The 25,377-nt window shown below is 41.9% G+C and overlaps 1 protein-coding gene across 3 annotated transcripts in view; it reads right to left on the bottom strand.

Moving 5' to 3' along the window:
- Nucleotides 1–25,377, bottom strand: part of FAM193A (family with sequence similarity 193 member A) — a 95,728-nt gene that overhangs the window by 14,605 nt on the left and 55,746 nt on the right. For 2 of the 3 annotated variants that reach the window (XM_019553128.1, XM_019553130.1), the window contains 7 exons: nt 20,448–20,699; nt 16,544–16,742; nt 14,440–14,712; nt 13,711–13,990; nt 10,265–10,451; nt 8,462–8,692; nt 3,202–4,048 (listed from right to left, as the gene is read on the bottom strand). In XM_019553128.1, coding sequence (XP_019408673.1) covers nt 3,202–4,048; nt 8,462–8,692; nt 10,265–10,451; nt 13,711–13,990; nt 14,440–14,712; nt 16,544–16,742; nt 20,448–20,699 — 2,269 coding nt within the window. The remainder of the gene's footprint in view (nt 1–3,201; nt 4,049–8,461; nt 8,693–10,264; nt 10,452–13,710; nt 13,991–14,439; nt 14,713–16,543; nt 16,743–20,447; nt 20,700–25,377) is intronic. The other variant, XM_019553129.1, reaches the window with a different exon arrangement.

The following is a 25,377-nucleotide window of genomic DNA, read 5'->3' as shown; positions in this document are numbered from 1 at the left end:
CCCTCACCCCCCCATAGCACCCCCCAGCCCCGCTAGTGCCCCTCACTCCCCACTGACAGTCCTCTGCCTCCCTCGGCCATGCCAGAGGTGCCTCCAGCTGCCAGGGCTAGAGGGCCAGGGACTTGGGTCCACAACCCCCTGCAGGAAGTGGCAGCTGCTGCAGCAGAGCAGAGTACAGAGCCTAGCTCCTCCCCACTTCCCAACCCCAACCTCCGCCTGCTGCAGGGTCAGGTGGGGGTGGGGCCAGCTTCCTAATGCTGCATGCACTCCCAGGAGGGCAAGCAAGGGGACCCATGCCCCCAGATCTACGCATGGGGCAGGGGCAGACAGACTACATGCTACAGGCTTGGGCTCCCCACCCTGATGCCTTCCCTTGGGACCTCTCACAGCACAGCAAGTCTGACCTGGCACTGCAGGGAACAGTGGGGGCCATGCGGAAAAGTTGCTTGCCACTGCGAGCCCCGCGCTACCCTGGCAAGACATCCCCTCCCCGTGTGGCAGCAGTGAGGGGCACAAACCCATGCCACCTCCCCCACTGAAGCTGCATAGACAGGGGAAGTCTTGCCAGGACAGTGTGGAGCTTGTAGCAGCAAGGAACCTCCCTGTCTAGCCCACTGTTCCCTGCAGCACCAGGTTATGCCCGCTGGGCTGCAGAGGCCCCAGGGGAGGGCAGGAGAGTAGGGAGCCTGAGCCTGCAGTAGACAGCCTACCCTGGGGGGCATGGGTCCCCCCCCTGCTCCCCAGGGAGAGTCTGCAGTGTCCAAGGGTCGGCCCCATCCCCTGCTCCCTAGAAGAGCTGCCCACAGTCCCATCCTTCTCACTGCTGGGGCCCTGTGGCTGCACATTGCAGCCCTGGGCTCCAGGTCCCAAGCCCCATCCACTGCCCAGCTAGGCAGCAGCTCCAGCTCCAGCCCGGCCCAATTGCCTCCTTCCCTCCCTATGGGGGCCTCAATCCCAGCCTCCTTTCTCTGCCCTCCCCCCACACTGACTTCCCTGCAGGAGATGCTCCTCAGGCTGCCTGGCGGTCATGTGCATATACATGCACATGGTGCCCCTGAGCCAGCCCTACTCCCACTCCGCACCCAGTCCCGTGCAGGCTGGAACCCTGCCAGCCTTCAGAGAGCTCTTTGCAAAACCACAAAGTCCATGGCTTTCCTTGTTAAAATGAGAAATCCACGTTTTCCTCAGGTAAAGGGGGAAATCTGCATTTTTTTTTCCTATTTCCCCATGGGAAATGGAAAACCTGGATCCGTGCTCATAACAAGTCGTGGCAAAGCTTTGCTCAGTTAAGCACCAGTTCCTAAACCCACCACATTTGTTCCTCATTGCTATACAACCTGATGCGGAATGAGATGCAGCCTAAAATAAGTGTTTGTGAAATATCTGAAGAAGCACTTAAGAGCATGGTAAGTAACATAATTGACAATCAATTTAACTTTGTTACAACATGACCAAGAACTCTAGCTTAGGACTCCTAACTCCAAAATACTAAACTGACAGCTGAACCTAGAATAAAAATCAGACCAGGATATCATTTCCTAAATTGTAATGTTAGGTAAACTTGTAAAATGATGTATAATGGCTCTGCACTAATCTAGGTTCTTCAAAAAGTCACTACAGATCAACTGCATCTTTTAAAATTGGGGAATACGTCCTAACAGGGCGTAAGTAGTTTTTGATCTGTAAAACCAAAACAGCAAGAAGCAGCAATGTGAGTGCCCTGTACCTCCCCGTCAGCTCCCTAATAACAGATTATATTCCTTCCTTTCCCAGTTCCTGGTCAGTACTTATTAATTTCCATCAAATAAATCTGAATTAAAACATGGAAAATGAGGTGGTACGGTCTAAAAATCAGGGTATCTTCTGCAAGATGGGAAGCATAATATCCACTGGGGTATGGCACTAAATGGAAACAGAAGAATTGGAATAGGAAGAGTTTGAGAGAGATTGGAGATATTTGATTCAATCCTAGAACAGCACCATAAAAAAAAAAAAAAAAAAAAAAAAAATCAAGCTGGCACTCCTAATAATGTATCTTTGTTTTCTGTCTTGGGAGTGAGACTTGAAAAAATTCTGGCAGGTGTGTCAAAGGCCTCCAATTTTTAATTTTTTCTTTACCTGTACAATGTAAAGGGAAACTGTATGGACATAAGACCGCAAAGTTAAGTGTATTATACCTAAGGACACATTAAGTGCTGCTATAACAGGAACATTTTATGATCAGTTGGAAAGACTGGTGCCCATTTCACATATCCAAGTGTCCAAACTGCAAAATTAGCAATAAAACTGATCGCTTCAGTAGAGTAGACAAATCTACAGTAATGCTGACAACAAGCAACAAAAGGGTTGATCTATTAACAAGACAGGATGGGGAATCTTAAATTGCACCTGCTTATGGTGAGTCTTTTTTGAGATCAGTTATTTGGAAATGTTTAGAAATGCTGGAAGTCACTTCAGAAAAATAACTATGTACTATGTGTGTGGTACACACAAACATGCAACACTTCCAGCTTCATGATATTATCTGCTCACTAAACTCATTGTTAGAGGGGGAAACAAAAGTATCTTTATTCTTGTTGTTTCATCACTTCACTTGGAGCAAACTGATCACTAGAAAGAATAAGTTTGCAAAGATCCATGTGTATGCATAAGTAACTGATGTCTGAATCGCAAGCTTCCTCGCCATGCAGAACCTGATTCTAGATCTTATATTTCTACTGACTGAAATGTTATCCATATAGACATGGATCATTTTTATTTATTTATTTATTTAATTTGAGAGAACCCCAAAATGGGTTTTGACATCAAAACATTCATCAACTTTACTGCAAGCTTTTGTTTAATTCAAACCTTGAGCGGAAACGTATTTCCCACCATTTAACTAGTGCATAAAACCTAAGAAAACAAAACTTTACAGCTAAGTCAAGTTGTTTTCCTGCAAGCTTTTCCATTTCTTATTTTATAGTATTCCATGTTGGTTAACTTCGCACATCTCTTAAGGCTACATACAAAACAGTCAAATTAAGTGCCGAGGGTAACAAAAAAGCAACTAAAAGAGGTCACTAAGGTGGCTGTGAATTAAATGAATGAGGTCTCCTTCTCCTCTCACACCTAACTTTTAGAAGTTACTCTCACTGCATAGCGACATGAGCAATTGGGAGTCCCAACATTCGAAGTCTCAAGATTTACTTATGCACTTACCAATGGAATTGTTGACTTTGTCTCCTTTTTTCTTCTTGTTTTTCTTGTTCTTGCTTTTTGGCTGAGGAGAATCTGCAAGTATTAGCTTACTGTTCTGCTGCTGCTCACTTGGAGAAGGAGACTCACTCACTACAGGTGCTTTCTCTTCCTTTATGTGATTCAGCTGCTTTTTGTTGTTATTATTGTTTATTTTTTTCTCCTCTTTTTTAGGCTCTGTGAGTGTTGGGAGTTCTGCTGCTTTCACTTTGGGTTCTATTTGGTTTCTTGTTTTAGGCTGAATCTCTGCTGCTTTGGGGGTTTCAATAGGCTTTTTCACCTGTTCTGCACATGATTTGTTTATCTGCTTTAACTTTTGTTTGCTATTCCCTTCTTTGTGTTGATGCATTATATCAAGCAGAAAAGAGAGGGGCTCATGCTGTTTCACAGTCCCATCCTTCTGGAAAAGCAGCTTTGAGTCTCTGGAGTTTATGGGATTGGAGAGTTCACAGGCCGTCTCAGAAATCGACCTCTGTTCCATATGATTCACACGCCTTGACTGTAAACCAGATGAGGTTTCTACTTTTTCTGATTGCTCAAGTGTGCCATTCTGAATGTCTTCTGGTGTGTTTGGGACAGATTCCTTCACTGCCTGGCAGTTTCGAGTAAGCACGTCCATCTTCTGACAGTCTTTACTTGTTCTCTCTTTTTTCTTTTTCTTTACAGCTCGTAACTGTTGAAGCTCTTGAAGCCTCTGTAGCTCCTGTTTCAATCTCTCCTCCTCCTCTTCCTCCCGTCGTCTCTGCTCTTCAAGCAGTTGATGATGCTCCCTCTCTCTAGCTTCTGCTTCAAGACGAGCCTTTTCTTCCAACTACAAGAAATGAAGTCCATTTAGTACATGATGACAAAGAGTTTAAGAAGTAGAGATTTCAGAAAAGCTCTTAATTCTTAAACTTTACACAAATATTCCAGGAACAAGAGCTACAGGTTGGAATAGGTAAACGCACCTGCCAAGAATGACACCATAGAAAACAAACAATAAAAAAATGCTGGGAAAATACAAAATTTCTGCATTTAAAATATTTAATAAGATTAAAAATAAGAGTTATTTATCTTTTCCTTCTTACTGCTAAGTATGCAACATTAGAAAGAGCTAAATCCTTACAGCTATTGTCTGGAAAAAAATCCCTTATGTTAATTTTTTTGTATAACTTGTTAACACCAAGATGTGTCATGTAGTATTCAATCACATGTTCAGTTGCACATCCTTTATAAAATCTGAGCAAGTACAAGTGGCTGAAGAGAACTGACAGTGAGCGAGCGAGCACAAGGTAATGTTAGTCTTTAACAGTTATGTATCTTCAGTAAAGTGAACAGTACACCCTTTTTATGGTATTGTTTTAATTAACATGGAGAAGACAGGACTCAACTGAATGATTTGAAAAATATATTCTCTACCAGAAGATAGTACAATTTAACGAGCAATATCCATCAATAAAAAATAGCAAGCTTGTCCAATAGTATTTTTTTTTAAATGACCGTGTCTTTCTTTTCTTTTTTTTACTTACACATTACAAAGCAAATTAGAACTATTAAGCTAGAATTTTCAGCCAGGCAAGCAAACTGTAATTGCACTACAATTATCATAAAAACCCAACAAAACAAGAGTGATTCATTTAGAAAAATTAATCTATATTTATTTAATCATGGGTTAGTAATGGGTCTCCCCTGTCATTACTGCAGATTAACAAGGTTTTACTGTGCTGTATTTGTTTATCCATTTCAGTTTAAAAGTCTTGGCAAATCATGTATGTTAAACATGGATAGGCCTTTCCAGCAACATTGTGAATTTTTCCAAGTGTCAACATGCGATCCATTTATTTTCAGAGGCAGTATTATTTCTCCAGAACACCTAAAAGCCCATTTTAGTTCTTTTTTTGTTGAGCTTACATTACTGCATTGCACAATTGAACTGTATTTGCATTTTAAGTCAAAACTGAGAGATGGGGATTTAAAGCAGCCTTCGACTACCTGAAGGGTGATTCCAAAGAAGATGGAATGAGACTGTTCTCAGTGGAGGCAGATGACAGAACAAGGAGCAATGGTCTCAAGTTGCACAGCAAGGGAAGTTTAGTTAGATATTAAGAACGCTTCTTACAAGGAGGATGGTAAAGCTTGAACAGGTTACTCAGAGAGGTAATGGAATCTCTATTCATGAGGCTTTTAAGACCCAGCCGGACAAAGCCTTGGCTGGGATGATCTAGTTGGGGCTGGGTCCTGCTTTGAGCAGGGGTTGGACTAGATGATCTCCTGAGGTCCCTTCCAACCCTAATTTTCTGTGATTCTACTATTTGAAGGGGGACGCAGCTCAGCCCCAACTGAGCCCCAAGGTGGGGAAAGCGGCATGGCTTCGCAGCATGGCCCCGATCCAGAAGCGAGGAGGAGGGAACACAACTTAGGCCCGCAAGGGGAAGGGAGCACAGCCTGGCTCAAATGCATTGTGCAGGGTTTGATGTTTGGGAATCTGGCTGAGGGGAGGGTGGCCATATTACTGGCCACTGCTCCTCGACTGCCAAGTTTTCTGACCCATAGGGAGACCCATAGGCCAGGTGTAATGGCTCCACAGGCTGCATCTGGCTTGTGGGTTGGAGATTGAGCACCCCTGGTTTAAAGAATGGAATTGCTTAACATTAGGGCTTCTTAAAAATCAGGATGAGCTAAGAAGAGAAGCACCAACAAGTGGACCTCAGAATTTCCATCAAAAACACAATGAAATAACATCATGTCAGATTTCCAGACCAAAGTGCCACCTAGAGAATCAAAATTGTTACAGCAAGCTCTTAAAATCCATTTTTTAGATATGAAAAAAAGTATGTTAAAGAAAATCACACAGTAAGAATAAAATTTATCCTTTAGGAAGTTCTCTTACATTTTAAACCTTTCCCTTTAAACTTTGAAGTTGGCCTGCAAATGTATTAAAACCAAAAAAAACCAAAAAAACAACAAGAGAATCAGATTTCCTATTTATTAAAGCAGACACAAGTTTAATGTACCTTCAGATTTCACAAATTTTAATGATTTTAAAAGGAAAATGATTTGACATATTCCCTTTTTCCAACTGCCAATTAAGCACACCTTAAAATTTGGTCTTTGTACTACTACTACTCCTCCTCCTCCCTGACCCAGTTTTTAGTTTCCTACCAAACAAGTCATGGCTTTCCACTAATCATGGCTTTCATCTTCTGCCATTCAGACTAAAGCAGAGAGCGGGGGGGGGGGGGGGGTGCATGGTGCATTGATTATGAACAATTTCCAATTCCTGACTCTACCACATATCAAACAAACATACTACTCCTATGCCTCCATGGTAACTGAAGGAATGCTTCCCTGTAGGGCTGTGCACAGAGCTTCGGATCTGGAGAAGCTTTGGACGCTTTGGTATCCGAAGCAGCATGTCCAGACCGAAGCGCTGGCTTTGTTAGGCTTTCTGAAGTGGTTCAGAGCTTCCAAAGCGCTTCGGAAAAGCTTCAGAGCCTCTTCAGAAATCCAGCCGGGGGTGTAATGGGGGAAATCAATGAAATATCTATAACTGTTGTTTTTTGTCGTCTGATCTGGATGAAATTTGCAGGGATTGTAGTCTCTGCTGAGAGCGTGAAGCCTGCCAAGTTTCAAGAAGAGTAGTGCAGGAGTTTGGGGGGAATTGCACCCCAAATTCTTGAAAGCAAAACTCATTTTACATCTGTGTGTTACGCTACAGGGAAGTGAAAAATGCAGGGGTGGTGGCTCCTCATGAGGTCACAAAGCCTGCCAAGTTTCAAGAAGTTCGGTGCAGCGGTTTCGGGGGGGAACTGCACCTGAAGCTGCGGACAAGCAAAACTCATGACATGGGTGACATGGTGTGTGTTAAGGCACAGCAGGGTGAAAGCTACAGGGTGGTAGCCCCTGCTGCGGCCACAACCCCTACCACCTGTTGAGGAGATTGGTGCACCTCTGGTTGCTGACAGGCAAAACTCGTAACATGGGTGCTTGTGCAACTGACTGTCTCTGTCTTGGGGCATGGGAGACACTACTGCAGGCCTGGCTCCTAAGCTACTGTTACCAGTTACCAATCAATCACGATTCACTCAGGGACCAGCTCAATACACAGTACCTAGCTAATGTAACCAGTTAATTACAATCAATTAACACCTACAAAAGCAGAGACTAAGGAGAGGAAATAAACAATACAGACTATCAACTGCCCCAAGACAGAGATAGTCAGTTGCACAAGCACCCATGTCACGAGTTTAGTCTGTCAGCAGCTAGGGGTACAGGGCCCCAGAAGCCCCCAGCACCAATCTCCTCGGCAGCTGGCAGGCGTTGTGGCCGCAGCAGGGGCCACCATCCCTGCAGCTTTCACCCTGCTGCGCCTCAACAGTGTCACCCATGTCACGAGTGTTGCTCGTCTGCAGCTTGAGGTGCAATACCCCACAAACCCCTCCACCGATCTTCTCGAAACCAGGCAGGCTTTTTGGCCTCACCAGGAGCTAGCAACCCTGCAGTTTTGACCCCCCTGTGTTGTAACACATACATGTGACATGAGTTTTGCTTTCAAGAATTTGGGGTACAGTTCCCCTCAAACACCTGCGCCGATCTTCTTGAAACTTGGCAGACTTCATGCTCTCAGCAGGGACTACCATCCCCTCAAGTTTCATCCAAAAAAATCAGACAGAAAACAAAGTTATAGATATTTCATTGATTCCCTGTTATCCCCTATGGCTGGATCTCCAAGGATGCTCCGAAGCTTTGGAGCCACTTCAGCCGGATTGAAGCAGAAACCCGGTCCAGAGCTCTGGATCGGATCCCTGGCATCCGAAGCCGGATCGGATCACTGCCGACTTGCACAGGCCTACTTCCCTGTAACTGCTGCCTTCATGAAGAATGTGAGTTTTGACATCCTCTAATTAGTAACGTCATGCAACTGCTCTGGAGTGCATTAGGGCTCCTGAAATTTTACACTTAAAAAGCTCTTCCTCAAATCGCATATATTTCTGGATTACTAAATTAACTAATAAAACATGTCCAACAGAGGTATTAGTGAATCCTCCCTTCTTAGGAAAAAAAAAAGAAAAGGCAGACAACTGAAAATAGCACCATGATTATAACCAGGAACGCTGTACATGTTCATTATAAAATACGTGACAGTGTCAATTTAAGTTGGTGCTACACAATTCTGAATGGCACAAACACACACATTATATATTCATAAGTTACACAGTTTATGACAAACGGGTCTATTTCTTACCTTCCTTTGCTTATGTCTTGCTCGCTTGGCTGCCCGAGAGCTGCTTACTGGTTTGGTCTCAGAGCTATTTATAAATTGGAGTAAATCTTCCACTTTTCGATGGTCAACTACACTCTCCCTTTCAGAAATCTGGTCCGATTTCTTAGGCTGTTCCTCTTTCCTTTTCGTCAGACGTAATCGTAGTTTTTCCCTCATTTCTGCATAATTTCTACTGGTTGGAGCAGCTGGTGGCTAAGGGATGAAAGACAAAGATGATTTACAATTCTGTGGTACGAAATTTCAAATAGAGCCTATACAGGTTACAACATAATATCAGAATCCAAATGCCAGTAATGCTGCATGTGCAATTTGCTTAACAGGTAACAGTACTGAGACAACAGAATTTGGACTGGCTCAAACTAGAAGCATTCCATTCCTAAAGCAATTCTGCAATCGCAGGTATGGGTAGGAAGATAACTAAAGACACAGAGACAATAAGACGACAACCTGGTACCATGCTGATGTGTGGCAACAAACTCAAATAGATACTTTTAGTGTTTTTTAAACTAAAATTAAAAGAAACCTTCTAATATGCTGCCCATGAAAGGGCGTGCACTTCAAGTCTCACTAGCTTCACTTTGAACCAAACACTAAAGACTAAAGAAAAGGCGGCAAAATAAGTTAAAACACTTTAAAAACTTAGTTAAAAATGCCTCAAAACTGGTCAAAATTGCTGTTTCAATAAATCTTATCTTTACCTGAAAATTAAAATTCCCTATGTAAGAAAGTTTGCTCATTTGTAACATAAGATTTAGTAAATTTAAAATTAAGCTCGTTGTTTGCAATAGGTGAGGCCAGCTCAAAATAGGTATTCTGTAATTAAAAATGAATCATTCAACATTTCAGAACCAGTTACTATAAAATAAGTTCCACATGACGAAAGGTTCTAGGGTCAAGAAGCAACTTGATAATTCTTTTGTTGAGAATATTCTCGAAGCGTTCCTTTCTAAATATTCCTTTGCTCAACTCTAGCACATTGCTTATAGCTAAGCCAGAGTAACTTTATGCTTTTTATAAAAAGCCTGGAGGGAATACTCTGCTACAATATAACCCTGTTAAGCACTTACACAACCAAATGTCTTCTCTCCACTACCACCCCTTTATTCAATTTGTTGGCCCCTTAAATTACCTCCACCTGAACAGCTACTTTACAGGGGTTTTTTTTTTTTGAAGATGCAACAGTTCAATTTTCCAGTTCAATTCTACTATTTTTCACTCCCATTTCTAACCTCTGTAGGATCCTCCCCTTATTTCTCTGTCCTTTAATACAGGGGTCAGAGCTGCAAGGCTTTGCGCCTGGGCTTGTGCTGGGGCTGAGAAGTGAGGAGCTGGGATGGGGAGTCAGAAGCTGTGCCCATAAGGCTACTGCTTCTCTTCACCTTCTCCCCCTCCCTCAAGCCTGTGGTGTGAATGTAGCTTTTAGCTAGAGGGGAGCTGGTCAGGGTCCAGGAGCTGCACCAGGGCTGAGGAGCTAGATGTGCCCAGGGTGCTGCTGCTTCTCTCCTCCTGTTCCCCATCTCCAGCACCTCAAGACTGCAGACAGAGCACAGCTTCCAGCCAGGGCCAAGGAGAAAAAGTGGCAGCAGCACAGAAACAGCTTCCAGCTCCCCTTGCACTCGCACTGCAAGCAGGGAGCAAGGGCCTGAGAGAAGCAGCAGTAGTGCCAATGTAGCTCATTTGCATGGCTCTGAGAGGAGAGCAGCGAAAAAAAAACAAACCAACTAGCCAAAAACAACCAAACAAAAAACAAACTGTGCAACTTACTCCTCCATGGCCGAAGAACTCACAGTAGCAACAGTCACAGTATTTTCCTTCTTTCTGATTTGTTGATGTTGAGGTACTGGAGCTATGTTCTGAACAGCTATCTTCATCTTGGCTCTCCTCTCCATCATATTGTTGATGATCATATGTGTTACTGTTATCACAGCGATGGCCCTCACAGTCTGGGTCACTGTATTAAAGCAAACAAACAAAACAAGGTTTTGTTTATATATTCTGAAAACACCTGAGAGAGGTATACAGAGATAGATATATTTGCATATGTATCAGGAACAGTGGTTCTTGAAGCTTATAACTAATAAAAAATACTGCCGTCTAGTTATGATCACAGGAGAATCAGTCTGAAACTGTGATCCACTGATTCCTGGTGGTAGAGCTGTGCTGCTACCCAGTGCAGCCACAGGCAGCAGGTAACGGAATGACCTTCAAGGAAGGTAGGCTGCAAAATAAGCAAGGGGAACTGACAAATAAGCAGTCATAGACCAAGCAGCAGCAGCACCACCACCACCACGTCATGGGGACAGCAGAAGGCAATGTTTTCCCTCCTGAAAAGCCACATATATCCGCTAACGGTGCTGTAACATGGCGAGTAGGTTGCCATTATTAATCTGTCCAGCCCCCAGGCATGGGTCTACAAGTCCTCAGTGGTGAAGCAGGTAGATGTTAGAATCTCAATGGCTGTGAAGATGGACAAAGGCTGCAGCATAACGAGATCTCCAACTGAACTGGTCTCCTTGCAACTGGATCAAGGTCCTATTCTGTTAATAACTATGTGCAGCAGATTCTCCACAATAAAAGAAATAATGCAGAGGCATCTTCCATGAAAACAGCTTTAGCACGTTTTTCAAGCCCTTCAGTGACCAACTAGTGACGCAATAGCAGGATTGCAAGGCCTGGACCTCTGAGCCATGAACTGGAATGGAAGAGGCCATTACAAGAGGGTCATCTATGACTTTGTCCTGCTCCCTGTATGAGGCAGGAGTGCAATTAGGCAGCTGTAACTGAAACTGAGTGTGGGGATGTGGAATACACTGGATGCTGCAGGCATTTTAATTAAAGTGGCTCCTGAGGTCCACTTCAATTAAAATGCGCCCTGCTCTGCCCCGGAGCACGTGCACAGATGCCCAGCCTCCTTGTTTCCTGACTGGATAACTGTGTCCAGTGGGATCGCTTTACTGTGGTCAAACCCCTCCCCCCAAAAAACAAACAAACAAACAATGAAGACACACAATCAACTTTGGGACCTGGAACATCAGAACCCTCAAGGTCAATTAGCCATCTTCAGACCCACAGATAAGGCAACTGTGGAAGACAATCATCCTTGACTGCAATGGATTGCTAATGACTGCCATTGATTCCTGGTGGTTTACAGAGAACTGGGTGATCTCACACAGCTTGGCTTCTTCTTGGTTTTCTCTTTCTTCAACAAGTGTCCAAACTCTACTTTAGTCAAGAGCCTCCAAGCCAGCTGAAAATAAAAAACCACCAGTGGTCCATCCAGTTCACTGTATTCAGAAGAATAAGCAGGCAGCTGTGTAGCAGACTGTAAGACCAGTCTGTCCTGAGAAAACTTTCTTTCTTTCTTCACTAGACAAGAGGTTTTGGTCCTTAAATATTTGAAAAAACCCTGATCATTGCAATTTTGCAGCATCCTGTAATCTACCACATCCAATCCTCCTTGAAACCTGCTATGCTCTTAGCTTTTTTTTTTTTTCCATTCAATTAGTATATGGAATTCAACTGCAATAATATCTGGTAAAAGTATTTCTTTGGGTCATTAATATCCTCTTGTCTTTGTACTAGAGGGAAGATGAAATGGAGGCATAATCTATTCTCTATATATATTTATCAGGATACTTTTATATTTAATCTCCTTTTGAAGATAAAAAAAAACCTGATTCTAATCTTCCCAGTGTTCATCTGAAATTGTTTTCTGTGCCTCTATTCATGCTCGCCACCCATCTCAGAATCCCTTCCATCTCTTTTTTAAACTGAGTGACCAGAGCTGACCGCAGTTTTCATCGGAAGACAGACCACTTATTTGAATCCTGATATTTTTTTCTGAATTCTTCTCCACTTCATTCACTAACATCTTAACATATTTTGTAGGATGTTAGCACCTAGAGGCGCTAACAAAAACAGTGTGGGTTCTATTGCACTAGGTGCCCTATATCAGAATAAATCTCTCCCCTTTGTAAAGCTTCAATAATTTTTCAGGCCTAAATAGCAACAAAATTGTTTTGCGATATCAGAAATATAAATCTAACCAGATGCTACACAGTTAAATCTCTTTGACACCAACTCAAGTGTCAGCTTAATTCGTATTTTCTCCACTGATAGGTATTGCTGTAGGCCTTCTTCAGTCTACTCCATAACAGCCACAACACAGTGCAATGGGTCAGAGCACTCAGAGGATTCAACTGGCACTGTTCAAACGCTTGGATATTGCAGCGACACTGATTTAACAATCTTCCCTAACATCTTACAATTGCATAGGTTTATTTGTTTGAACCTTTGTAATATCTTTACAAACTTGAAACATTGCAAGCTCTATAGGACTGTATCCATAGTTCAAATGAGGAATGATACCTTAGGTAGTTTAAAATGTCATGCTTAAAAAATCTGTTTAAATATGGTACCTTGCTGAAGGAGCATGCTGTCTATCTGGTTACCAAGCAAAGTTGGATTATTTTAACATTACACTGCTTTTTACTGATCTTTAATGCTTTTTGTGTTTCATGGCTATGCTAAATGAGATGAAGCCTATTTCTGGTATATGCATCATCGGAAGAATCTGCACTTCGGTCCAAACTGCTTTGTTATTGGGGAAAGATGGATCAACTAGAACAGCAGTTCCCAAACTGAGATTGTACACCAGCAATTTAAAATAATACAACCTTAAGTACCACAAGCAAATTTTTCAGTTCAACCTAAAGTACCACCAGCAAATTTTTGTCATATACAGCAATTATAATAAATCTGTTAATGTGTACCACTGACAGGTTGTCTGCGCATCACTGGTGGTACCCATACCACAGACTGGGAACTGCTGAACTGGAAGGAATGATTTGTTTTCCCCAATCCAGATAACATTTTTGGCACAGACAGCATTTAAAAAAAAAAAAAAAAAAAAAAAGCATTTGAGAACTGAGCAGGTTAAACTCGTGCTACACAAGAGCATGGAATGCTACATGTTCGTCACCATGGCCATAGCTGTGTGTGCAAGGTCACAACTGAGGTGACTTAGGCAAAGTCTCACAGCCACATCAGGGGCATACCAAGGCACAGAACACAACACTGTTCACTTTTAACTAATAGACAAGGCACACTCTCTCAGTGTAATTGTTTACGATGTGATGTGATAAGTGTGCTTTTTAATTTCGACTGTTACCGTTTTAATATAAATTTAAGAATAACCGAAGTCCACTCACCTGCACACACTTGGTGGAGCACTTACAGAACTGTCTGTGGTTGAAGTAGGGGGTGCAACAGTGGGGGGGCAAAGACCTGAATGGGGATCCACAAATCCAGGGGCTGTTGCAGCAGTTTTGGGGAAAGATGGAGCAGCAAGATTTGGAAGATGCGGGGAAGCTGGAGACAATGCAGCAGGAGAAAGTGAAGGAAGTGATGCTAAACTAGTAGGGCTATTCCGTGGCGCTACAGGTGCAGAATGTCTATGGTCCTCTTTATTGATATTATGGAACACTTCACCTAGATGTGAAAAAACAAGGAAAAATTTACGAGCTATTTCAAAGGAAATGGATCAACGTTACCACTTAACTATCCAACCAACCATTCCAACTGCAGTACCTGCATCCTGACTTCTATTCTTTTTAAGAACCACATAAGTGATCCTTTTCACTATAGCTATATTTTGGTCACAAATCAAATAAGGTGGGAAAAAAACCCCTTAAACAGACTTCAATAGGTTAAGTAGCTGCTCTGTTTACATTGACGCTTTGGTAAAATAAACACTAATTTTAAGATTAATTATAAAAACCTTTTTGGATAAGAATACAGAAAACAACTCAAATGTAATAGCTAAATTTTAATCAAAAGAAGCTGTTTACCATTTACATAGCATAAGTGATAATACAACCTTTATGTCTGCGATTAAATTAAGCAACATCTGGTAATTTTATAGGAATAGCAATCCTTACCTATCGATGAAGGTCGCTTGGATGATACTTTAAACTGGTTGCTGCTTGACTGCACTGTAGTGGCTGTGCAGGAGACAGAAGAAGTGGCAGAAGAGGTTGCCATGACAACTTTATTAGCTTCCATAAAGGCATCCTGGAAATTGTACAGACATTTCTTCTTTGCAGCAATTTTTTTCTCTTTGCTATCAGTAACTGCTGTTGCTTCATTGCTAGATGTAGTAGGAAGTGCTTCAGGTCTTATTTCTGAGAGTGCTGGTGCTAATATATCACTCCCTTCAATTGAAACACACAGTAATTAAGACTCCTAGAATTACCAGAATTGTTTTATGGCACTTTGAGTTAAACATGTGGTAATGTGCTGAATCCTGACGTGCTACATCTAAAACGTGTGTTGCTAATGTTGACCCAGTAAGACTACTAAAGTGTGTGCATTTTCAATGAATACAGCCATAAATTTAAATTCTCAGGCAAGATTATCATATAAACCAAAAGTTACAATTTGAAGAATGTTTTAAACATTAGTAATGGTAACAAGTGGCACCCCACATTTCCATATATTTCTGTATGTCCTTTTCAAATGAATTTAGGCTTTCTGAAAAGTATCAGTTTAAGCAGCTTGAGTTTTATCCCCAGGCTAGTTAGTTAACAGTTGCAGCACAGGCAGTGGCAGTATCCCACCTCCATCATGGAGGGAAGATAACTTAATGCTTACTGAATGATTAGGTACTCCTAGTGCCACCTTGGGTGGTGGTCTGAGATATAAACTTCTATCCAATAATAAATGAACTGATATTGTTGGCTCTTTTGAGATCGGCCAGATACTGTGGCTGTCCCAATACTATGGACTATTGCCAATGGACTATTCTACTTTTTTTTTTTTTTTAATGCTACTACTGTAGCTGGATACTAATTAGCTACAAAAGGAGACTTAAAAACAGCCTGGGTAAAAGAACACTTTAATTGACAGTCCTCTTTCAAATATGAAATATTGGTTATGACAAGAGTAATAAGATGCACAAATTACTCCTTGCTTCAAAAGTATTTTATAGGTTTCTAACATGTTGCTGTAAACTGGCACAGATTGTACAACACCATCAGACTTGCTGGTTTAATGAAGCAAGATTTACTGAACCTTTGGCACAGGATCTACCATACACATGAAAGTCTGAATAAGCCTTTACCCTCACATTTCTGACTCCTGACAGATGTGGGGGGAAAACACACTTTACTGGAAGCAGCAGTATGTTAGTTTGTCCCAGTTCTGCAGCATTTGTATATACTGGGCACTTCAGTGGGACCTTTTGGTGCTTTTATCCAATAGCTGATTCAATCAGCTATTAGATAAAAGTCCCAAAAAAGCCCCACTAAAGCACCTGATTTATACAGATGTTGAATGAGCCGGGTCCAACTTGTACGATGCCTCTTCGGTGTGCACTGGGCTCAGCATGGGGGTACAAGAGTTTAAAGTAAACCTCTGGGTTGTTTTTTAACGTCTGTAAGCAGCCTGTCAACAGGCAATTCATACATTCTTCTCATCTCATCATGAAAAGTGAAATTAAATTATTCGAGGGTCTAAATAATGTAACACAACAAAACATTCTTTAGTACGTGCTTTATTTTTTGCACAAGTGTTGTCCAGTCAGCTCTCACGGTTTTGGGCCACCACAGCTACAAGAGGAAGGAACTTGTGGTAGATATTGTGGTATTATTCTAGCCACACTCCTACAGTTTTAAGAAACAAGAATAAGGTCCTGGTAGAAGGAAACTCAGGAGTTTTATCTAGTCTCCCTACCCTATGAGAGTCACCAAATTCACAAATCTTTTTTTGTAACTACACAAATCTGAACATGCAAACCTCTGTCTAAATATCAGAGCCAAAAGGCATCAGTTTCTTTCTGTTAGTGCCCTTATCATGATACTGAATAGCTTTTATTTTCATGTTTTCAGCCACTGTAATAACACAGATGGGGAAATTATTGAAGCAAATCTTTGCCAGAGCCACTCATAAAAGCGACAATGAAATGCATCATTGACAAACTGTCATGTTCAGTTTTATAATGTCGTTTTCTTAGCTATTCAGTGTGAAGTTATAACAAACCCTCACCAGGAAGTGTGTCAGGCAAAAAAGTAGCAGGATTCCAGTTCTTGTCACTCATCATTTCTTGTTCCCAAAGACTTAGAAATTTAGAGCTATTCCAGTCTGGAGTGCTTCCAAAGCAGCTGGGATAAATATGATCTTGGAGTGATGCATTGAATACTTGATGCTTGTTCGTATGATTCTGAACCGGTGCCGGTGGTAATGCCTACAAAATTATAAGAGTATTTTCTAATTAATATTCTGTTTGCTTCTACAGTCACTCCAACAGCAAAATTCCAGTCATTATGAAGTGTTCTGATCATGAAAGGCATTCTGGAAAACTGAAGTAACAATGTTCATATCCCAAAGAGATAACTAGAATAGGTTTATTTCCATTTACATATGGATAACATGGATATATTTCTTTTCTGCATGTATGTCTGTTAACAAAGTACCTGTTTTATACATGTATAAACAAATGTATACTAGCTTTTTATAGCCTTTAAAGAAAAAAATAATTTACTGGAGAATTTAGAAAGAAAAATCTCCTTTACGAAAAAGCTGTGCTCATGTTACAGTTCTGCGAGTCTTCATTTTTTAAGAATTATATATGCATAAGCACAAACCTATAGGAATCTGACTGCCTATGGTTTCTCAGACAACAATCCTCTATGACAAACCTCTAAGCATGGAGGGGGTGGTGCTTTCTTGGGACCACAGAAGCTGTCTGTTCTCAGGCATTCCCTGATGCCAGCCCAGCCATGGACTTCTAGGACAAGGATGTGGAGGTGAGAGGGTCCAGGCTCCAACCCATTCCCTGACCCCGCTTTTTGGTCCTTCACCCTCCCTGGCCCCAATTCAAGGAGGTCTTGCTGGGGAGAACTAAAGCTAAAAACAGCAAGTTCAATTCCTACCAGGGCAATGCCTTATATCCTGGGATCCTACAGACAAACAAGCCTATTTTCCCATGTTAAGTTCCTGTGAAGCATCTGAATTAATACTCTGCCCTAGGACAACAGTGGCTAATTGCCATTCAGGCTGCATATGCAAATGGCTGTTAACCTCCCCCACCCACCCTTTTGATACAAAACACATCTCAGGACAATCAGCCTAGTCTCTTCTTATCCCAAAGGCATTTACTAGGGCAAAGGCAGGTCAGCCAGAGATCCTCTAGTCCCTTCCAAAGGATCAGGTAATCCCTCTATCCCTGATGCAGCATATGCAGTCCAGAGCACCCCCAAGGATCACTCTGCTGTTCTCTTTTCCAGTCTCTCCAGCCTTAAGTCCCAAAACTGCTCAGCTGATCTTTCCCCACCCACCTCTCTCTCTCACTCCAGACAGTCTTTTCCAAGGATTAATGCCCTGCTTGTTCATACTCCCCCCTTCATTATGTTCATCTCCCTCTTTATTTGATCCCTCCAGAGCATATCCTCCAAAGGATGAGTACCATGCCCAGCCAAGCCATCAGCTACTCAAGTTCTACTGATGCTGGAGATTCCTCTCATCTTGCTCTGCACTGTACCTGACAAAGGACTACTTATTAGGTGCAGCATTTAAAATGGAACAAAAGCCAGAGCCACTAACATGTCCATTACCGCATTAGAATCTGTGCGCCACAAACTCATGACTTCTCTCACCCCAGCTATTACTTGTCATGTTTTTCCCCAGACAGATGCATAACAGAAAAAGATTTAAACACCCAGATCCATAAATTTGTTTAAAATTCCCACAGATTTCAATGGGAGTTAAGGTGTTTATATAATTTTGTGGACCTGGCCCTTAGTGACTTGTCCAAGCTTACGAAAGTTGCATCAAAATTGAGAAATGGACTTAAATCTTACCCACAGAACTTACTCTGCTTTAAGCAAAAAGTGATCTTTCTTTTGCTTAATAACGTGTTAATTTCTCCAAATACAATCAAGTCTATGCATTTTTTAACCTGTATCTGGAAATACCATACACTCACTCACTCACTCCTCAATCTTAACAGGATTTCTAGCCACCTTACAATACAAGTATAAAGTCTCCATTGCAATTTTCAAAGTTTACCCACACTTCTTGCTCCACTAACTTATTTCTTTGCTTTCTCGAATGAGTAGTGTTAACTTTCTTCATTCTCCGCTGTTTTTACTCACTTCATGCCTGACTTTATTCAGCTCCTTCACTTAATTCAAACCCGCTACAAACCTCTTCTTTTACCTATTTCTCAAACTACAAAACACAATTTATCCTATTCAGAATACCCTCATTTTCCCACCAATTTACTACCTACTCATTAGAGTGTGCATCATATAAACTTTCTTCACTCCTTAGTCCAGGGGTGGGCAAAATGTGGCCCAGGAGCCAGATGTGGCCTGCCAGGCCATTCTATCCGGCTCGCGAGGCCCCTAATAAATTTAGAAAATTTATATTCATCTGCCCCGGCTGCCTATCATGTGGCCCTCAATGGCTTGCCAAAACTCAGTAAGCAGCCCTCCGCTCCAAATAATTGTCCACCCCTGCCTTAGTCACTTCTGCAGACAATGCCTATCACCTTAATAGTTTACTTCCATTTGATTACATACACACCAATAGATGTACTATGTTATGTGGTTTTTTTATGTCACTGATTAAGATTTTAAATGTAAAAATATTATTATTTCCATACTTAAAATACATTTTTAAATTCTTTGGGTCCCACATTAAAGCCTCCACCCGAATAGAATGAATCTGTGACTCAAACCAGCTGATCAGAAGAGTGACATGTTCAAAAGGGAATTGTGGGTTTCTGTATTTGAATAACTGACACCTTCTTCAAGAGAAGATTCTGCTTCAGCTAAAGAATCTGTTCCATTTTCAACTAAATATTTTACCATCTGACTGCCAGGTCTGTAAATATAGCCAGTAATCTGAGAGTGAAGTTGACTTCTCCCCTTACGCATTATCAGCATGAGCAGTAGAGGATTCACCCTAAATTCAGCCTTCCAAAATACAACCCCAAGTGGCTTTTCATTTGAGTTGCAATTTTTTCCCTTAAAAAAAATCCTTATTTTGTCTCTCCAATCAAGTTTTAGTACCAATTGAGAACTCATTTTTCACCTAAATTTAATCCTAAAGCGACAGAATGCAAGAACCGAATTTTAGAACCCATTTTTCAGATTATGTTGCTCTGAAAACGTGAAGCACCTTTTGGTTCAAATTTGCTCTTATGAAATGCATGTTTCCTGACAATTTGGAAGGACACAGCCTCAAATCTTAAAAATGGGGGCGGGAAACAAAACAAAACAAAACAAAACAAAACAAAACCACACATGGGGACAATAGCCCACTAGGATACCCTGATTTAGATTTCATATGTGTATGCTTTGGAAAAGACAGTTACGTGATCCTAATTTCTTCAGTATCAGTGTTAAGAAAATGGATCCTTTTCTTGTTAACTAGCCATGCTATTCTACAAAAGAATTTTGTTGAATTTGCACTCTCTCCTAAAGGTACCAGCACATTCAGTGGTAGTCCTCAACACCTTGACATATTTACAGCATCAACATGTTACCTAAATCCAGGATACCAATGCCAAGAAGGAACAGACTCTCGCCTCTTCAATGTTTTACATCTCAACCATACCAAAATACAACATTTAACAGAGCTATGGTACGCTAGAAAGGATTGTGGTAATCTTTTAAAAATTTACTACATTTATGTATGTCAGTTCTAACACTCTTTACCGGGGCTAGGCTGATGGAAAAAAACTACTAGCTAAATGATGGCTAAATTCCATCATAAGATTATATTTATTTTTATTTTTAGTTCACAGATTATATGAACAAATTACACTGTAGAATAGTTGATTATGGTTTCACTGGCCCACAGCTCTATTAGTGAAGCAAAGTATTTTATACATATTTACAATTGTTCTTCTATAACCAGAAAGCACTTTCTTCACCCAACTTACCTTATTGTGTGTAAAGGGAGAAGCTGTATATAAGGTGGGGTGGATAAGTGGACGAGGCAGATGGGGAATAGTATGCAATGGTATATGTCCATGGATATGAGGATAAAGGTGAAGTGCAGGATGTGCAGGCTTTTCTGGGTTTATAAACTGATGACCAGCAGGAAGACGTCCAGCGGTAAGTGCTGAGGCAGTCAGACCTGAAGCTTCTTGTTTGCAAACATGACATTCACAAGTATTTGGACCTTGATCAACCTGTAAGAGTGAAAAAAGTTAACCTTATTTTGCCAGACAAATAAATCAGCTAGTTTTCTGGTCCCTTTGCATATGGCAAAACAGTAAGTTTAATTTTTTTCAGTTACATACAACTGAAAACAGAAGGTACAGTTTATAGATGGGCAACACCAATAACATTAAAGGAATAGGTTTAAAACTGAAACTCAATATACCTCAAGGTTTACATGTCTGTAGCAAAGGCCATTAACAAATATTCAGAGGATATTATGGACATTTCTATAGTCAAGACTAAAAGCACAGATGGTATAGTTTGGTTCTTGCTTGGAAGTGAAGAAAAATCCTTTTTACCTATCAAGCTACTCAAAAGCTGAATCATCAGGTTACATACTCTACTAACTGCAGTTCTTTAAGTGCATTGCCTAGATATACTCCATCCATGCAGAATACAGATTCTTCATACAGAACCTTAATATTAGCGGCCTCTATAATAGCGGCAGGGTAGCTCATTGTGGAAACAAGCATATCAGATCTGGACAACCCATATAACCACCATAATTCTTCTTGGCTGCTTCATCCCATGCACTGCATGGACATTAACTCCCAAGAAGTCATCTTACTGAAGGAAATGGGTACTAGTAATCTAAATGAATAGCTGTAGAAGAGCTCTTCCAAAGACAGAATGAGATCTGGACTTCTCTGTAGACAACATAACATTAAATAAGTGCATGTCCTACATGTCTAAGAATAATTTTTTTTTCATTGAAATAATGGGCTGCCTGCACTTTCACTGAGGGGGCTATTACCTTCAACAGGCAGAACACATTAGCCAATTTGTAGCCAATTTTGGTATCATTCAATATTAAGCTCAAGAGTCTCCATGTTGCCATAGCATATTCTTTAAGCCCACCGCTACAGGCTTTTTAAAACATATAGGATGTGTACACACATGCTAAATTTCTAACAGTTAAGCCAACTTAATTTTTTTAAGCCAACTTAACTGTCAGAGAGGAGAGCAAAGCAGAGTTGACTTAAATGCAGCGCAAAATAATATCCCTCCAAGGTGTATTATCAACTTAACTAATGTGGAGCAAAATAACACACCTCTTTGGAAGTATATTATCTTAGGCCACATTAGTTAAGTCAACTTGGTTCACAAGATGACTGTGACTATGTCAAGGAGATACAGTATATACACTCCGACATGACTTAAGTTGGCTTAGTTAAGTTACCTTTAAGTTGGCTGAGTACGTGTGTAAACACCTTCAGATTCTGAGTACCTGGGAAATAAGCCAAATAGCTTGGTTCTGGCTATTGTAAAAGAGAACACCCTAGTTCAGTCTACTATTAGTTCCCCTTGCCCTCATTTATAAAGAATAATGGAAGCTGGTAAAACATTAAATATTAGATAGAAGAAATAAACTGAAGGACTGGGTTTGGTATAGATCTCAGACAACAAATAAAATTGTTTTATGAAATACTGTATATGGGAAGTGCTTCTAGTCAAAGCTGTAATTCCCCTAGCTAATGGTGTTGCTAAAGACAACATTTTATTTATTTTTTATACACACACTCCACCATTTGGAATTTTTTATTTATATATATATATTCCACTGTTTGATACTCAATATATTCAGTTTATTTAAGAAAGATTCTTTAGACTAGCAGTGTCATCCTTAATATATATAGTAGACAAACATTTGACTAACATGACATTATATATACACAAGCAATCAGGTTATAACAGAAGATAACTGGTTTTTCTCAGCAGCACATATAGCCTCCTTTGAAACATAGCAATTTGACCTTGTAAAAAGGAAAAAAAAAAAAGTCAGCTCACTTGAAATATTATTATTTACCAATTAAAATCAAAAGCTATTAAAATGTTAAGCAGTGCTAATTATGACTCTTCAGGCATTTTAGGGAAACAAATTAGTAACCCAATATGGTACCAAACCACAGGAGATATATATGTAACACATTTAACGAAAAAAAGAATGAAGTACTTAGCTATCCATGACTCCCTTTGTATGAAATTCTGTTGCAAACTGTATTAATTATTTCTACTGCCAGTCCACTGTTCTAAACCAATTAGTAACTTAACATTTTTCCCATTAAAAGAACAGATCCCAAAGCTCAGAACAGCCAATTCATCCTTTATTTCTGTTTACATATCTTAAAAGTTCATATTGGCAGGAGTACTACTTGCAAACAGGAGGCAGCCTTTTCTAAGACAGCAGCATCAACATAAAAGCTCAGCTCCTGATAAAAATTTCAGACAGGTGTCGATTCAAGGATGGAACTGCCAACCATATTTCTGCTATACATTCATGTGTTAGGCATATGTCTTGTGACTACCTAATAATATCTCCATGGACAAATATATTGAGTATGAGCACTAGTAGGTATTCACATATCCTGGTGTAATTTTACGATGATTTTTTTGTACATAAATGTAAACTACAATGGAGTACAACAAGATATACAACTTAACTAAGGTATGGTCAAACATTCCCTTTAGGTGCTTTAAAATGTGAGGGTGAGCTGCAGTTGCACTAGAGCACACAGCAGCTATTATGATGAAAACATTACATGTGCATGGTCTTGTAACAGTACAAGCTAACCCAGTGAGGAGGGCTTTAAATTAGGTTTGCCAGAGGATGGAGACCAAAGTCCCAAGGTAAGCGGGGAAGCAAGTGACCTGGAAAAAGCACAAGCTGGAAGGGGCAACAGGAGGAGTCTGCAGAAAAGGCTGATGGGAAACACTCAATGCTTTCTTTTTACCACAGTCTTCAAGGCAAGGTCAGCTTCCATGCTACTGTACCTGGCAGCACAGTTTGGGGAGCAAGTCAGCAACAGTGGTGAAAGAACAGATTAGGGACTACTTAGAAAAACTGGACGTGTACAAGTTTGTGGAGCCAGACATGATGCACCCAAAAGGTGCTGACGGAGTTGGCCAATGTGATTGAAGAGCCACTGGTAATCATCTTTGAAAACTCATAGCGATTGGAAGAGGTCCTGGATGACTGGACAAATATATAGTGTCCATCTTTAAGAAAGGTAAGGTGGAGGAACCAGGGAACTACAGACCAGTCAGTCTCACCTCAGTCCCTTAAAAGAATCATGGAGCAGGTCCGCAAAGAATCAATTTCTAAGCTGGGGTGGGCAAATATGGCCCACAGGCTAAAATATGGCATGCCAGGCACTTTCATTCGGCCCAAGGTGCCCCCTGCAACCCTTCCACCTGCAAAGGTGGGAGCGAGGCACCTACACTCACCCCCAGCTTGTCCCATTACGCCTCGCTCTCACCCTCGTGGGCAGAAGGGCCAGCTCTCCTAGCACAGGCAGGGTTGCTGCTGCAGGCTTCCTTGGCATCCCGCTTCCTCTGGGCAGCAGGTAGGGAAGTAGGGCAGGGGGGGTGAGGGGAGTTGCTGTAGCTGGGCGAGAGCAGAGTGTGGGGCTGGCTGCAGCATGGAGCCCTTGCCCAGGGGCAGGCTGCAACAGCATGGAGCTCAGGTGGCACTTAAGGCAAGGGATGTAGTTGTCCAGGCAATTAAAGTCACCCATGACATCTGCTGGGAGGAACAGTCAGCCAGGACAGACCATTCCAGGAGGTTCCTAGCTGAGATACAGGACCTCCACTTAATTCAGGAGGTGCATGGTCCCACCAGAGGAAACGCCCTGTTGGACCTGGTCCTGGCCACAGGCGATGATCTGGTAAGGGGTACACTTACAGAATGGGAAACTCCCTTCTTGAGAGCACAAAGGCAGAAAGGGATCTTGAAGTCATTACTGACTCCAAGATGAACGTGGGCCGACAATGCAAGGTCACGGCTGGCAGGGCTAACTGGACCTTGTCGTGCATCCACAGGTGCATCTCAAGTGGAGCCAAGGAGATGATCCTCCTCCTCTAGGCAACGCTGGTCAGGACGCAGCTGGAGTACTGCGTCCAGTTCTGTGTGCCCCATTTCAGGAGGGATGTGGACAACACTGAAAGGGTCCAGAGGAGGGCCACCCGCATGATCCGGGGACAACAATGAAAGACTGCGGGACCTAAACCTGTTCAGCCTTCACAAGAGAAGGCGGGGGGGAAGGGACACCCCCCCGGAGACTGTCTATAAACTCACTAGGGGGGACAAGAAGGGTTTGGGGGAGACACTGGTTTCCCCTAGCGCCCCCTGGCATGACAAGGAACAAATGGACAAATTATTGGAGAGTAGGTTTAGATTAGACATCCATAAGAACTACTTCACAGTTAGGGCGGCTAGGAGCTGGAACCAACTTCCAAGGGAAGTGGTGCTGGCTCCTACCCTGGGGATCTTCAAGAAGAGGCTTGATGCCTACCTGGATGGACTCATTTGAGCCCAGTTTTTCTCCCACCCAGGCAGGGGGGTTGGACTTGAAGATCTACAAGGTCCCTTCTGATCCGACTTCTACGATTCTCTGAGTGCAGCACCCACTGGGCTGTTTGAATCCCCGGTGCTCCCTCCACTCGCAGCACAGGAGAGAAGCCCCAGGCACTGGAGCAGGCTGGGGTGGGGGAAGCAGCCAGCTCCAATGTCTGGGGCTTCCCTCTTGTGTCCTGCAAGTGTGGGGAGCACCAGAGAACAAAGGGCCCAGCAGGAGCTACACTCCTTGCTGTGACATGAAGCACTGGCCAGAGCCAGGCACCAGTACCTTGCCTGCTGCTGCGCCATGG

The sequence above is a fragment of the Crocodylus porosus genome, unplaced genomic scaffold (assembly GCF_001723895.1).
Source record: "Crocodylus porosus isolate Cpor-Errol unplaced genomic scaffold, CroPor_comp1, whole genome shotgun sequence".
Taxonomy (NCBI): Eukaryota; Metazoa; Chordata; order Crocodylia; family Crocodylidae; genus Crocodylus; species Crocodylus porosus.
The sequence above is the reverse complement of the archived record's forward strand: the minus strand, read 5'-3'. Positions and strand labels throughout refer to the sequence as shown.